The sequence below is a fragment of the Haliaeetus leucocephalus genome, unplaced genomic scaffold (assembly GCF_000737465.1).
Source record: "Haliaeetus leucocephalus isolate CR32 unplaced genomic scaffold, Haliaeetus_leucocephalus-4.0 Scaffold295, whole genome shotgun sequence".
In the NCBI taxonomy this organism is placed as follows: Eukaryota; Metazoa; Chordata; class Aves; order Accipitriformes; family Accipitridae; genus Haliaeetus; species Haliaeetus leucocephalus.
In genome coordinates, this window is record NW_010972731.1 from 523,064 (window position 1) to 539,049 (window position 15,986).

The 15,986-nt window shown below is 42.5% G+C and overlaps 1 protein-coding gene across 1 annotated transcript in view; it reads left to right on the forward strand.

Annotated features, from left to right (window-relative positions):
* XYLT1 (xylosyltransferase I) overlaps nucleotides 1-15,986 on the forward strand; it is a 107,023-nt gene that overhangs the window by 59,021 nt on the left and 32,016 nt on the right. Inside the window, exon 5 of the mRNA XM_010570560.1 lies at nucleotides 11,418-11,498. Within this exon, the coding sequence (XP_010568862.1) occupies nucleotides 11,418-11,498 (81 nt within the window). The remainder of the gene's footprint in view (nucleotides 1-11,417; nucleotides 11,499-15,986) is intronic.

The window sequence follows — 15,986 nt, forward strand, 5'->3', positions numbered from 1 at the left end:
CTGTGTAGCTAACCTGTTCAGGTACACTGCTGCTTCCTGCTCATTGTCTACCAAAATGATCATTTACATCAACACTCAACTTCATTATAGATAGAAATGTAAAATATGATAGACCTTTGACAGTGTAATATTAAAATAGCCTTTCTGCACTGAATTTTCAGCAGATAGCGTGTGTTCATTAGCTTAGCATGTGTCCATTAGCTTTGCACTCTGCACTCAATCACTTCATACAGTCTTAATAGAAAAAGGTTAAAAACATTCAGACTTGGACTCATTGATGTCAGCCACCTGACTGGTGCAGTTTTATCATGAAAATCACAATTCTTTCCATTTATTCTAACCACAGCTACCTTGGAAAATTGCTGACTAAAGTGTTAATGGCAGCTATTAGTGGAAGGTCAGCTAAAGTGGGTAGGAACATTGGCCTCATCGTACTTTGTCTGAACCCATCTGGCTGCGCGTGACAAGTTATCCATGATGTTCTTCACAATGTGTGCAAGCTCACCTGCCCCTGCTTGCACTGATACTTCTCATCCCTTTGTACCGTTAATTTGGGAAGAATTAATTTTGGACCAGAGCAATGACTGTTGTTGGCTTGTCTTCTGAAAGTCTGCCATGTGGCGTGGAGAGTAAATATGGACGAGAACAAGTAATTGATTGTGCTGCTCAGGGGAGAGCAGAATTGAGCTGAGCTGCAGCGTTACTGCCAAGGATCCTGGCCCGGCTCTGGAGCGGCAGCTGTGCCCCTCCATGGGCCCCCCCTTGGGCCAGAGCCAGCACCTTCCACTCTACCGCTGGAGGATGCTGCATCCTATCTGCAAAGGCAAGAGAGACCCAAAACACATACATGGCTTATCCCTTACATGCCTGTTAACCACAGCAGGGGTGATAATATTTAACTGTTGAGTCTACCAGAGAACAAAAATTAAAACAGAAGGTTGTATGTTAGGCAATTTTTTTCAATTTGGACATTTGTGTTGGTGGGATCAAAAGCCAAAAAAGGCTGGAAACAAACTATAAATGTGTCAGAGCCAAGATAAACAGACTAAAATACGGCTGGACAAATTGCTTTACTCCAGGCAGACTAGAGACTGAAGTGGGGAGCAGGCAAACATGGCAGCTCTCTCTCTTAAATAGCTTTCACAACTTAATTCTCTTTTTTTTTATGCCTATGAACAGAAACTTCTGCTTGTGAACATGAAATGCACCAATGCCAGAATGAAATCTGCTTACTCAAGATTGGCACCTTTGTTTAGGAGAGCCAACTCATGTTTGGAGCTGAGATAATGCTGAGTAAGCATCAAAACTTAGGGTTACTTATCCAAAAATGCTAAGCATTTTGGATCAGGCTATAATTTGAAGTGTCTAAACCCCATATTGCTGTATTTTCTCTTCACCAGTCTGCATTATTGTAATTTCCAAATGCGAATAATGGGAATGCCAGCAAGGCTTGATAAACAGTTTTTGCCAGCACTGATAAAAATGAGCTTTCTTCCATACCTGCAGTTCAACTAAACTGACATATCTTGTGAATGCAGTGGGAAAGGAATTTTGCTTTACTACAATACATACCTTTAACAAGTTTTCTAGCTCCTATCTAAGTTAGACACACGTCTCTGCCTTTACTTAAAAATATTTGTTGGAAATATGCAGTTATAGGCATTTTTAGCAAAGGCTATCTGTCAGGCACTCAAGCTCTGGGCTAGCAAGATGAAAAAAAAAGATACTGATGTAATGTGCTGAGCATTCATAAACTTAAGTAGAGAAATAAATAGAAAATTGTTTCACAAATCAGGGTGAAACAATTCCTTCCTTTCTAGCAAAATGCCTCAGAGTTGAATGCATCAACACCAGGTTATTTAGGGAATAATTCATCCTGCGTGTAACTGATTTTCTTTGATTATTTTCATGTGTACCAGGTTCTGTGCAGTTGCATATTTGGAAGGAGCTTCAGAAGCTTTTGTTATTCAAGTGTTTCTTCAGTGCATTCACTGTTGATAGTATACATATAATCTAGGCTTAGCGATTGCATAAAATTAAGAGTAATGAAGGAAAACTACTTCAAATAATGCATTTCATAATTTTATGGTAAAATACATAGGTTGCTTTAAAATTGGGAAAAAAAGAGCTGCATATGACACGGTATTACGGGATAGCGTTCTTATTTCTTCACATTTTATCGCAGCAATAGAGATGCTCAGAAAACGTCATTGTCACAGACAAATGAGTTCCTAAAATCAGTTCAGAGGTACTCCTGGGACTGAAGGGATTTTTTTAAAATGTTTTGTAAGCATCAATGAGTTAAATCTCAAACCATCGGTGAGTTGTGTGATATGTCTGTGGTAGAGATGGGCAAACTGGGGTACAACTGGATTGACCTCCCTGGAAAAGTCTCCTTAATAAGTGTACCTGTGCACCTAAGAGGTCTAAGATTAGTTAAAGGACAGCTCTCAGCTCTTAATTTTGTGTGTAATCATTACGCATGCTGCTTCCTAACATACAGAGATGTAGACCCTTAGCCATAAAGTAATTTATGAGAATATAGTGTGAAAGTCGTATCGTTTCAGAAGAGCTACAAGTGTGCTACAGTTAAGCAGATGCTGTTAAGTGCTTTACCAGATCAGAGACACAGTGATTGCGCGATAGTATGGTGTGTTTGATAAGATTCTGGATAATTTAAATGCTTGTGTTGAAATTGCACTATAAAATAATTGGAAATTGAGTAGATTTCTTTATGCCTAGCAAATAGCTAAAGAAAGTAAAAAGCAACAAGTCAGAAAGTTTTAATGAGTGCATATGGTGAGTATTTTATTATCATAAAAGCTGTAGGGTTTATTAGCTGATACAGGGCTAGAGTTTTTCATTAGCCAAAGGCATTTCAGGGTTTCATGGGATATGGCTGGAAAACATTCCAAACAAATGAATATTCTATTTTAAAAGAATAATGAGACGTTGAGGGTTTTTATAAACTCTGAAGTTTGCTAAACCAATATCTCTAATTAGATGAAGAAACTCTCTGTAGAGGCCTTGCATCAACGGCTGTGCACATAGCAAATGTTTTAAGCATTTACATATCAAATACTCCTGGCAGTGTTTTGGCTGCCATCCAGAGCTGTAGATAGTTTTAATCACATTTGTTCATTAATCCTTGGTGGAATTCTCTTATATGGTCTCTTTAGGATTTTCATTTAAGTGTGTGCTGCTGCCTGTCAGTAGTGGGCTTATTTATTTATTTTATGAATGCTATCTGAAGCCTTGAATTTATAGAAAATAGGTTGTGGAGTGGCTCAGGAAGCAAACGATGGAGTATATTCTTTTTCTCTCAGTAGATCTCCTTTGTACCCAAGCATTTATGTGCTCTCACTAGAAAGAGGTTTATTCAGCAGTGTGACATTTAAAGAAGACTTTCACTCTTTTGTGACTATGTTAGTTCTTTTCTTTTCCACAGGAAACAGACAATGGTTGAATGGGAAGCAGTAATTGAAAGTACAGCAAAGATTATTGTATTGCTAATAAAATGTCTTGAGAGTCATACAACACTGGCAGAGCTGCACTGAGAGTAGCTGCATCCCGTGTGATGACTGATCAGTGCCTGGAGCATCAAAATGCAGAAAGCTAATGCTTTGAAATACATGGGTGCGACTTCCCAGCCCAGACGACAGCGCTGTTGCTGGAGCAGAACTCTAATCTCTCAAGTACTCGAGCGAGCTGAGCTGCTAAGGCAATAGTTTTCTTCCATTATCTTGTTCCTCTGTTAAACCTGACTTGAAAGACAAAACAAACCATTTAAGACAACACTGTTGTAAAAGCAGAGGTATTAACAGTCACCTAGAGCTTTCCACATGCAGTTGGCCTCTGAAATCGTATCTGTCGTTCTCATTTTTATGGTATGTTTTATGAATGACTGCTGTTACGGGAATTGGCTTCTCTGAAAAATGCCTGCCATGCTAATATTTGTTCTGTGATAGATAGTGAGGGCTAAATATAGCCTTCCCCTTTCTTTGCATTTTTACGTGGCAGAGTCTTCTTTTTTCTTGCTACAGCCAGGGTCAGGCTCCTCTGAGCCTCCCCTTGCACTAAACTGCCTTCGGGGAGAGAGGCGGAGTTGGGAGCGTAAGTGAGAGGGTCAGGCTGCATATCCAGGGTCCGAAAGCTGAACCCTGCAGTGAGAGGTTTTTCTGTATTGTTGTGCTGCATTTGTGCGGTTGATGATCCTGCTATAAGCATTTCCTTCACGAAGAGGTCTGGTAGGTTTTTGCTTTTTTCTGCTGAATCATTCCACTGTTGTATCCTTTTGTTAGGTTACCCATGCACACCCCCCCACACGTGTGCTAGCTGGCATGGTGGAAGGGCCAGTATGGATCAGGGTCCCTTACTGGAGTAGGAAGATCCCACCCAGCTTTACGGCCAAGTGCTGCCACGTCCCCAGCAGATGCGGGAGCGAAGCTTTCAGAGCGCACTGGACGCTATACAGGTGTACGTGGGAATTTGCAATAACTCTTCCTCCTTCCTCCCCACCTCCTCTGCGCCTCGCAGTGATGCAAGGCTGCTGGCAGCTGCAGGAGCGGGTGAGCCGGTCTGAACGCATGCGCTTCGTGCATAAGTGGGAGAGGGCAGCAGGGTGGGATAGCCTCAGGCTAGGAATAGTTGGAGAAGGAACTCTCCTGCCGCAGTGGTCTTGGCAGCGATGGCATGTGCTAATACTTTACGATAATGTGTTAAGTAAGATTAAATTAATCATTTATTGAAATCAATGAGCTTAATCATAATTATTAGAATTTATTGAGAAGAAGGTAGCAAAATCGAAGGCACTCAGCTCTTCCACTTCCAGGCTCTTGTGTGCACATCTGCATGTTTAACCGTGGAGTAATATCATGCTTAAGTCTGAGTAGATGAGTTTGCCCCATAATTCCAGTTTTCTTCTCTGAAGTCTTTTTCTTCTCTAGGGACCTTCTAGAAATAGTTTCTTGGCAAAGAGCCGCTGGGGGTGCCGTATATCTGGGCTCTGTAGGGCTGTGCCCTCACACAGTCACAGTGATCCTGGGAAAGGAAACTGTGGAGAGGAGTCAGGCGGGTACGGGTGGAAATACCAAAGCTTTGGGCACTGAGAGAACTTGTAACAGTTTTGACTTATCTCTTCTGACTATACATTTGCCTTCATCATCCTTGCTTCAGAGGCCCTTCATGGCTGCTTCAAACCGCATTAGCCTCCTTGCCCTACTCTCCCGAACACTCCCCTTTATGTTTGTTACTCTGTTTTTTTGTCTGTTCAGCTGCTTTCATGATAGTCGCCTACCTCTCCAGCACCCCATACCGTGGTAGAACTACCGCTGTGTTTGCTGACGCCACTGTTCACCATTCACCACGGCAAGGGCTACCCCCCTCCCTGCACTCACGTCCCTCTTTGTTGCAGCTATAGGGTCTTGTGCAGCGGCTAGCAGGCTTGCCTTTAGATAATGCTAAATTAATCGTGATTAATAATTTTACTCATTTTCAGTGTGCTCTCTCCTCACAAGTGGGTATGTTGTTCTGTACTAACCTAGACTGTTTAAATTGCACCGAAAGCAAGCGTATGGCCCAGCGTGGAGGTGTGCGTCAGTGTCTGGTGAGACCTGCTGCCTGAATTCAGGAGCTGCCCTCAGAGCCCAGGTGTCACAGCACAATGTCCTCACAGTCACTGCAGTGCAGCTGTTTCAGTTCAGCACTTCAGTATTGTTCTTCTAGGGAATACAGCCTTTCTCTATGCAAAATGTGGTAAACATCTGAAAAAAATCCCAGAGCTGTGGCTGCAGAATCGTTGTCAGCAATGCTGTAGGTGCCGGTGTGTGCTTATTTGCAAAGACTCCCAGGTTCGCTGATGGCTGGTCACTGCAGCTAACAACTACTATGCACTAATGGTGGCAGGGTGGTTTGCTGGGGGAAAGTTGGGCAACCTGAAGAAGCTCTGATCCTGCTGTTGCCTGTTGTGTGTCAGTAGGCAGGGTAACAAAAAGTTCCTTTTGCCTCATGTATGTAGCAATAAAAAAGGTACTAATATTTTTTTTACTTGTCAGATTAGAAAATGCATAAGAAAAAAACTCTTCCACACATTAAGATTACAACAGTGACACAAGCACTAAAGGCAAAAATCACATTCAACTCCAGTGAGTGCTTGGGGAGAGAAACTGCTAAGAGGCCAAGATATTGTTGCTTCCAGCAGGCTTTGCCCTTCACTTCTGGAGAAGTGTCGAACCAGGACTGAGCGGGTCTGTTCTAAACAATTTTAAAGCCACATTTTAATTGTCTTGCTCTAGCTTTTCATATTCCAGCATTGTAATTTAAAAGTAACCACTTCTGTGATTAAAGTGAGTTACAGCTGCCTGGAAGGGGTAGCAGAATCCACTTCTCAGTGCTGATGCTTGCATCTAAGAGCAGGCATACAGGAAAAGAGAAGAAAAGAAAATAATGCCAGAAGATAATGATTTAAAATGGGATGTAGTCTGGGTTCAGCTTAACAGCTGTCCCTAGTCCATGCTTGTGCACGTAATTCAGGATAAGTTCATGACAGACTTTTAAGTTGGGGCAATGTGGGGTATTCCTGGTGAATGAAATGCTGAGAATGACCTGGCAAGAGCTGGTGCAGTAAAAGCCATCCCTTCCTAGGCACTGCTAATGAAGCAGGGCTGAAGAGAATGAAGTTGCCTATAGAAGTCTAAAGCTCAGCGAGACCATAGGAGAGATTTCCATGGATTTCATTAGATTTTGTCTCAAATCTTGAGCCAGTAACAAAACAATTCTCCAGTATGAGAGCTGCTTTCCGAGCGGAAACACGGTGTTTAGGCATGATGTCTAAAAACATTTATTTAGCCTTACCTTTCTGATAGATCAGAAATGGAGTGACTAGGAGACAGAGAGATGATCTATACTTTGTATGCAGATACACTGCAGCCCCTAGCACTTTTCATGAAGTTTGAAACAAAATTGCACAGTCTGGTCCTTGATAAAGGAAATAGTTTATAAACCCACTCCAGGGATTTACCTGAAATGAGGACATTTTTTAAAGACCTCACTGGTGAGTTCACTTGAAGCAGATGGCAAGCTGAACCTTCCTACCTGTGACCTCGGCTGCTGAAGCAGAAGAGAAACCAAAAGAGATTTTTGGCAGCGCTGCCTCTGCCACAGCATCGTTGTGGGTGGGCTCTGGAGTTTGGGCTGGGTTTCAGTTAAGTCGGTGGCTTCTTGGGTTGCGGCAGTCTGTGGTCCCCAGGAAGTTTTTCTTGCTGTCACTGCTCCCTGTTTTAATCAGTAGGGTCTTGTCTGCCTGCGGAGCCGCAGCCTGCTCTGTGCCTGGACAGCCCCGAGGTTCCCAGTCCAGGCTGTGGGGAGGAAGCCCCAGGGTCTACACTGGGACAGGCAGACCAACACTAGCATCTCTGAAATACCCCTCTGGAGAGGGGCACCGGGCTCTCGCCACGCAGGGGGCAGCCCATGCAATACCAAAACGGCAGTCCAAACCCAGAATCCAACAGAGCAGTTGTTCTTTCCTTCATCTGATTCCTACACAGAATCAAACTATCTTGTTTCCGTACCTGTGTGCTGCCAAAAGTTTCTGAACTTTTGATCTAACTTAGCCAAATTGTTGTGCAATTGTGTGACTTTTGACTATATGAATAGTCCCATTGAAGTGACTGCTGTTCCTTACATCCTTCAAGTCGCCCATGCGTTAAAGTACCTTGCTGAATCAAGGACATTTATATTAGCCTTCACTACCTTCCAAAAGTAACAATTGCTTGTTTTCCTTTTCTCAGATTCTCCAAAGACTTTCTTAATCTATTTTCACAGCTGTAAACTAAGGGGATCTCTGCTCTTTGCTTAGTTTAGTCACCAGGACTTGGAGGGTTTGCTTAAAACCAGCAAGCCCAGCACTGCCTTTTGTTCTCCGCAGTGTTCAGCCATGGTTGTGCAAGGGACACACTCATACCGCTTCCTGGGCAGACCTGCCAGCGTGTTCAGACAATACAAACAGAAAGTCAGTGTTTCTCTTTCCAGTTTTCCATTTCGGTCCCTGGTGTATATGCCATATTCTGAAATTATTGCAATGCTCAGCGCGTATATGTGCTTACTGAGTGCCTGGTTAGCCTGGTCGTGCCCTGGGACACCTCAGTCCCGGGCCAGGGGTTCCTCATGAGTAAACATTGGTAGCAGACCTTGCTTTGTTTTGGCAATATCTTCCAAGTTCCCTTCTTGCTATAGGACTCACTTTTCTCTTCCTGAGACCTCTAACTCTAATCTTGACCCTAACCCCGGGCTGAGCCCCAGTCCAGGGGCTCAGCCACGTCCCCAGGTTGAGCAGCGCTGAGGGTTGAGTCAGTGGCAGCCTTGGAGCTGCTCTCACAGCCTCCAGAGCCCCCCCGCCTGCCCGGCCGAGTGCCCGTCCTCTGAGCCTGACCCTGTGGGAGGCTTGGCTGAGTTTTGCTGTGCGGCGTCTCAGCAGGCAGACATGGAGCACGGCTCCTGCTACCTCTATCCACCCTTGCTGCATGAGGGAAGCAGCAGGACCTTTTTGAGGTGACCTCAGTAAAGTTCTGGCGGAGATGGACGCTCCGTCCCAGCTAGCAGACCTGCCCTTGCTTAACACCAAATCTACATCAGTGAAGTCAAAAATGCTTTGTTTGCCCATCAGTCTTCTTCACTTGTCATCTTCTCATGGAAGTCTTCCCACACGCACAAGCTTTCTCCACGCTTTGAGTTCACTGGAGGATTAGTTTCCCATTTCTCTCTGCATGCTGCACACCTGAAAACTGCACATTTTCTCTCAGCCTCTCTATTCTTACATCGTCCTCGCTCCCTGCTAACAGCACAGGTAACCAGCTGACTAATCCTTCTCCCTGGTGCCTTACCGTCCGAGTGAGTTTAATAACAAAAGGAAATAAAGGTGGGAGCTGTGTGGATGCATCCATCAGCTCCAGTCTCATGCACCAACTGTGGAAAGGCTTTTTCCTCGATCTGTATTCATGCTGTGTTGCACACTGGGGAAACTGATAGGAATGTAATATGTATATTAGTGTGTTTTAATCAGTAGCGTGAACTACTCTCCCTATCCCCGTGACTTTTTTATTTCCTTCTTGGGAAGGAAATACTAGAAATATGTTTCACTCGTTACTTTCTGTTATACCGTGATGGTTAGTGAAAGATTTTGTGCCAGATTTATGCTCAGTGAATTATCCCTGAAATTTGTGGAGCTATAGCAGAATTTAATTTGGCAGTGTGGAGTTGATGTTGCTCCCAGTGATGTCTTCAGCTGAAAATCTCAGCTTTCCATTGCCTTACTTAGAGAAAAAATAGGCCCATGTCTGTAGTATTTCTCAGAAGGAGTGCCAGAGGCACTGCGATGGTGTAGAGACTCTGCTGCAGCCGTACGTGAAGAAGTGTGGTAGCAATCTGTGCCAGAGGCATTTAGGAAATACACCCCTGAAGGCAAAGCTTTCTGAAAGGTGAGGAGGATTTTAGCAACTGCATTAGCATCTATGGCATGTTCAATACCTTTGATTTTCTTTTTAATGTCATGTGGTGGAATAATTTGGAGGTGATGTGCAGCATCCTCATGATACTGGGGCCAGAAGAAGCAGTTTGAATGAAAGCTTAATAGAAATTCAGTGTGCTCCCATGCTGAGCACAGAATTGGTTGACCGCATAAATCTAAATGTCAAATAACTGGAAAGTTTTACCAAATGGAAATGTGATGTTTTATTTCCATGTTGTCAACACGTGAAAAGAAGCATACTTAATTGACAAAGAGTAAAACTCTATATAAGTTCTTTTTAAAAAAAATGTTAAAAGTTGGGCCAAGATGCCACCAATGTTTTCAAGAAGTGGGAAAATGTCAATTGCTAATTATTTTGAGAACTAAACAATATGTGGGCATTTATAAGCATTATCTAAAAAGTGAGAAGTATCGAAAAGTTAGTATGGCAACCCCAAGTCCAATTACACTTGGTAGAGCACTGCTGAATAGCGAAATACAGGTTGGTGAGCAGTCTAGAAATGATGATGTTTTATTGAGTGGTGTGGATTGTTACTTTGGTTAATTTGATTTTTATCCTGTAAGGAAATTAAAGCTCAAGCACTTCCAAACTTGGTTATATTTCTAAAGATCATCTTTGCATGCCAGCTTTTGCCTAGAAACTCACCCAAAGATGTCAGCCATTGAAACCATTTCATGTGGAAGCATTGCTAAGTAAATTCACTAAATGCCTATTCATCCCAGTAAGATGGAGAATCACTGGAGCAGCAAATGTGAAAATCTGCACAGCTTACTCTACAGAAAGCAGTTTTCTGAGGTTGCCAAATTGAGATGCAGAGTCTGACCCTGGGAGGTATTACAGCTCACATGAGTGAGCATAGAAGGAGGGTCTCAGGCTCCTACAGCCTGGTTGTTCAGGCTGGTTGATAGGCAGATATTTCATTTGGTCCAGGTAAAATCAATGAGATTATGAAGATAGTTTACTAGGCTGATAACATTTCCAAGTTGTTGCAGCCTGACCCCAGAAGTTAAACGAATTTTGTACAGGACTCTTAACTTGGTTTTCTGTGGCTTATAATAATGAAATGTTTTCAAGATACAGTACTATTGACAGCTGTTTTATCTTTAGGTTTTCTGCCATCAAGTCCATTACAGACCATTGCTTAAAGGGTGTTGTATCTATGATGTTGTGGGTTTGAATGCAACTCGGGAGATGAATATCTTTTTAATATGATTTATTCAGTTTTCCTAAATATGCTGACCTAGATAAATAGAGAACGTTTTTGCTCCATTGTTAAAGAAATAACAGACCACAAAAGCTGTCAAGCGTAAATACATTCTTGGACATGTCAGCTGAAATTTTGAAAATACTGGTGTCAGATTGCCAGTCATACTAATTGGAATTAACCTTCTAAGTTCCTTTGTTCCTATTAATTATATTGGCATTTTGACATCCGAATTCTCTTGCTTTATGCATTCCAGCCATGGCCTGTTCTCTATTACAAGGATGAAAACAAATAAAATGCCAACAGATACTTAACCAAATTCCCTAGGAAAGGTCTGGCAAAGCATGTAAAATGGGACTATCAATGCAGTCATCTCACAGCTGGATTTTCAGACTTAAAAAGTGCTGAGCATATTACTTAGTATATCTCTGTTACAATGCTTAAAACATCTGCCACAAGTTGATAGGAAATTCGTTAAGATGTAATAAAGCTGTGCTTCTTTCCAAGTACGCTTTCCTGATTAGGGGGAGGCAGTGAAGTTTAGCAGCAGGATGGACATTTTTTCAGCAACTGCCTCCTTCAAAGAGACTGTGGATGGTCCCCGAATGAGAACAATAAGTATATAAATTACTCTAGACATAGTAGTTTTTGCAGTGTAATTTGTGAATCTTTTGTTCTTTCTGTTGCAGGACAAATGACCAGCTAGTAGCATTCCTGTCCAGATATCGTGATATGAACTTCTTGAAATCACACGGGAGGGACAACGCAAGGTAAGCTGGCCCTTTCCTCAGTTTCATGGCACTGAGAGCTTTTGCATAGTGATGGTTTTCCAGCCTTATCTGAGTAAAGAAATCCCTAGTCCAGGTAAGAGAAGTGAATGAGGACGAAATCCTCTCCTGAGGACAGTTTTTTATTGGTCCAGAATGGCTCCTCCCCAGAGTCAGTTTGCAAAGATGCTTTTGTGGGGAGGGAGACATTAAGCAGACTGATGCTTGTTCCCTCCTTGGGGCTTGGCACAGATCGATGTTTTGGGAGCAAGCGGTAATTGCCCCACGTAACAGCACTTCCCTGCCCCAGTCGGTACCAGCCAAGTGTGGTCTGGTGACCAACACCTACGCTAGCTGGGGTCTGCAGCAAAGCCTTAGGTAAGCAGAGCATCTCTGCCAGGTATGGGAGCCTGTACCAGCCTGCACATGCTAGTGAGGGTGAGGATGGTGGCTGGAGGGTTATCATGATCTGCTCCAGTTTTGAAGTCCTTGGATCACTGTCCCTCTTCATCCACCTTGCACAGGTCTTGGCGAGAAAAGAATGTGCTGTTTCCCACAACGCATCAGTAATACTTAACAGCTTTGTGGTTTGGGGGAGCAGCAGTGACTAAACACCGTGTTTCCAAAGGTTTAAACAACCTGTGCAGGTGGAAGATCTTTCCCATCTGATTGCAGTAGTCCTCTTTTCCTCGTTATTGCTAGTTTTGTACTGTAACAGCAGTCTTGCAACAGTTCCAGCAACTCCATGTGCTGAGTCCCAGTGGCTTTGCATCTAAAAATATTGTTTTATTCTGCTTGGGTCACCAGATCATCTCTTTATTCTGTAAAATGTCAAGCATACTGTAAGGCTGGGTTTAGATAGTGTACATAGAGAATGTGACACACTGAGTCACATGTTCAGCGCAGTGGGTGGGTAGAATAATTCACAGGTCTCTCACTTCTTGGCTGCTCCTGCTCGTGTCACTAGATTTATCAATTCTCTTATGTTCCTGTTTAATGAAGTCCTCATGAGCATTCATCTTGTGCATGCAGAAATTCTATAGCAGGTAGTAAAAAATAATACTGTGAGGAATAATATTGGAATCCGAGTCAACAGTTTTCACAGGAGAGTCTCTCTGGTTTGGGAAATGCAGAGTGTCAGAGTGATTGGCAGGCTCAGGTCTAGCTGGCAATAGTGATCGACAGCAGCCTTGAAGTAGAAAAGGGAAGAGAAACGGCCAGGGAAAAGCAGTTGGTCTCTTATGCCTTTTTGCTCCTCTGGTGCGCCTGATTCTTCTCAAATTCCCTGAGCTGGCTAAGGAAAATAACTAATGAATCATGACATGCCTGCATCAAGCTGGTTCGAACATGCCAACCTCAGCTGGGTTAGAAGAATTTAGATCAATTAAACATACTAATCTGGTATTAATTTAATAATAAAATGAGCTAATGTGCCACTTGTACTCTTCTCACAGGAATAACAACCCATTTATTAGTTCAATGGTTCCCTTTGACTATATAAACAACTAAATACCTTTTAGCCTGTTACAAAATGTCGCTGTGCTTTATTTTTTCTCCTGGATTTCTACCATAAATCCTCTGTGCATCAGGGAGCATAATGTGGGACACGAGTGCAGATTTGCCATCCCTGTCTGCCGTGGTTGTGTAGTCTCTGAGTCTCATAAGTGCTCCCACTGCTGACCACTGGATGAATGGATCCTTTCACATCATCCCTGGGCAGCTCCCCAAAATTTCTATCAGGGAGATAGAGTGGCTCCCCTCCTCCTGCATAGCCCAGATAACTATAGAAACAGGACTCAAGCCAGCAGCTGGGGAAGCCTCTGAGTAATATTGGCATTTGGTAAAAATTAATTCCATTGGTGTCAAAAGCTGATCAAAAAGCAGTTAGCTGTCTGTTTGTATTGCGGGTGAATTTCCAGCTCTACATCCACCTGTTGAGAGAGAAATTGTATCTGATGTGAAGTCTTGTCTAAAGGGGTAAACGTACCATGTGCACTGCCCATTTGACACACAATTTCCAATTGACTTTCATTTTATGCCCAAGAGGTGTAAGCTGTGGTCATGCTGGTGAGGTTTATCCCTGTAGTTAGAATGGGGAAATTCTCTGGGCTGAAATACCTTGTATAAGCACGGGCAGGTGAGATGAGGCCGAAGGCCCATCTAGGCTGTCGTCCCGTGTCCTGCTGCCTACAGCCGATGTCCCCAGAGAAGCAGAAGAGGAGGTGGGTAGTGGTGTTTCCTTACAGTATTCTCCCAGCCTCCTGTGACCTTTGCTTGGGGAATTTCCACAGTCAAACTTGGTGACTTGCTCATTTAAGAGTAAGGGATGATTATTTTTTTCTGTTGATTTTTCCAGTTACTTTTTAAATTTTGCCATTTGCTTTGCCTTATCACAACCCTGTGGAAAAGAAATACCCCATGGGGGGAATGGTATGGCCAAGAGCTTAGCAAGGTCTAGAAGAGAAGCAACAGCCTCAAGGTTTGGCAACAAAAATTAAAAAAAAAAAAAAGATGACAGCTTTTGGAAAGGATTTGGGACACAGGCCTGTCTCCAAGTTATTGGGCAATAGGAAAAAAACTCCCTTGGGACATCCTATCTCAAAACAAACTGGAACAGGATTTTTTATTTAAAATGGCTAGTTGAAGCCATGATAAGGGAAAGGACACTGGACTGACTAGACTGACTGCCACCCCATGTACAATAATAATTTTGCTGTTCCAAGGTGTTTTTCTCAAAACATGTGAACTAATAATAGAGGTGGTCAGTGTTTAAATACCACTGAAAGCAATGTATAACCCTTGCTTCTAATTTTTATTTTAATTTGTGGATGAATAATGGCTCCTAAACAATAAGCTTTTCAACAGTTTTAGTCTGTTTTGTAAACAGCTGGAAACTGAATTCTAAGTCATTGTAGTCTTTGGATCATACAACGGAGAGAGAAAGATTAGATGTGCCATCTTAAAACTGAAATCCTTATACAGCTCAATTACAATGTACTTTGTATTCAAGGCATGTTCAAAATCAGTACATGTTTTACTGCCAAATAAGGAGAGAAACCAGGCTTCCTTTTATAGAGTGAAGTTTTCTTTTAGTTATGCCAAAGTCATTAAAAAGTGCATCGCTCTGATTTTCCTTTAGTGGCTTCAGAAAAGGGAATGGACGTGAAAATGGCTCCTTAACTCAGCTGGAGAAGCATTATTTCCTTAGAGAGCCGGATGTATAAAATGAAATTGCGTACAGTGGCTGGAGTCGTTACATAGTACTTAGCGGGCAACACTTAAATTTTCTCTTCTTTTCAGTGTCTCAGACTATTAAAAGCAAAAGAATAACCTGGTAGTTGTATAAGCTATTACAATTTGGAACACCCGGAAGATTTGGTTTTTTGGCAGGAGCAGCACCTGGCTGATGTATTATAAAATATAGAGACAGTCAAATGTGACATCTTCAATGACAGGCAGGAAAAAGGGGTTTTTTAATAGAACTCTTGCCACAGTAGTCATTTGGGAAACAGTGTAAACATGCTGTGAAGGCTGGATGCTGTTACATCTTAGAGGAATCTGGAACTCATAGGCAGAATACAAACAGCTAAAGAAAAGGCCATTAAAAGTTTGTCATGTATCCGAGCTCTTTTCTTGTGCTGTTTTTTTCTCCTCATTAATGCTATTCTTCACAGTTGTGTTGTCCCTTTTCTGGCTCCTGGGTTCCAGATACTTTTAGAGATGTTGCTGAACTATATGGCTTTTAGTAAGGAGCATTGCAAGCCCATCCCCATTCTCAGAGGTTGGAGAGACCTTAAATCCCAAAGGGCTAGAGCACATTCCCAAAATCTCCACCTCTTTCAGCCCAGTTCTGCTGATGTGTATCTGTTTTGTCACCTTTTCAGACATGCCTTTTTTCCACTGTGACACATGCTGTTCATTGGTGTTCTGTACACTGGGTTGATGGTGGTTTGGCGGTCAGTTAGAAAATGGATCACACGGTAAATGCTATTATGAATTGCATTGATGAATTGCCCAGTAAGTACCCAAATACTTGGAAAAAGACCTGGTATATTATCCCAGCTGTTGGAATAGTTTAACCACTTAGCTCCCAGCAGCACTTACCTTGCTGCTCATGTGAAATATTTGGTGGTTCATTTGACTCAAATTTCCCTCAGCCATACTTTTTCTTGTTAATTTTTTTTAAACACTTAAGTATTCTGAAGCACATGGACTAAGAAGATCTATTTTTTGCTTATAAGTAGTCAGCCCAACAGTTGCATGTGAACTGTAGTGACTGAAATAGCAACACGCATCTTCTGTACAAAGAGTCTGCACTTAAAAATTTTAGACATTACAGCTAACTTTCAGATGTTCCTTATTGCTTTATGCTAAGCGTTAGGGGAGCTATAAAGCCTTTACTGCTTCAGCTTGACAATTTGCCTCCTTGTAGGGCTTTTATTTCTGCTCTGTTTTAGAAAACAATGCTAAGTTGTCAATGCAGAGACAAAC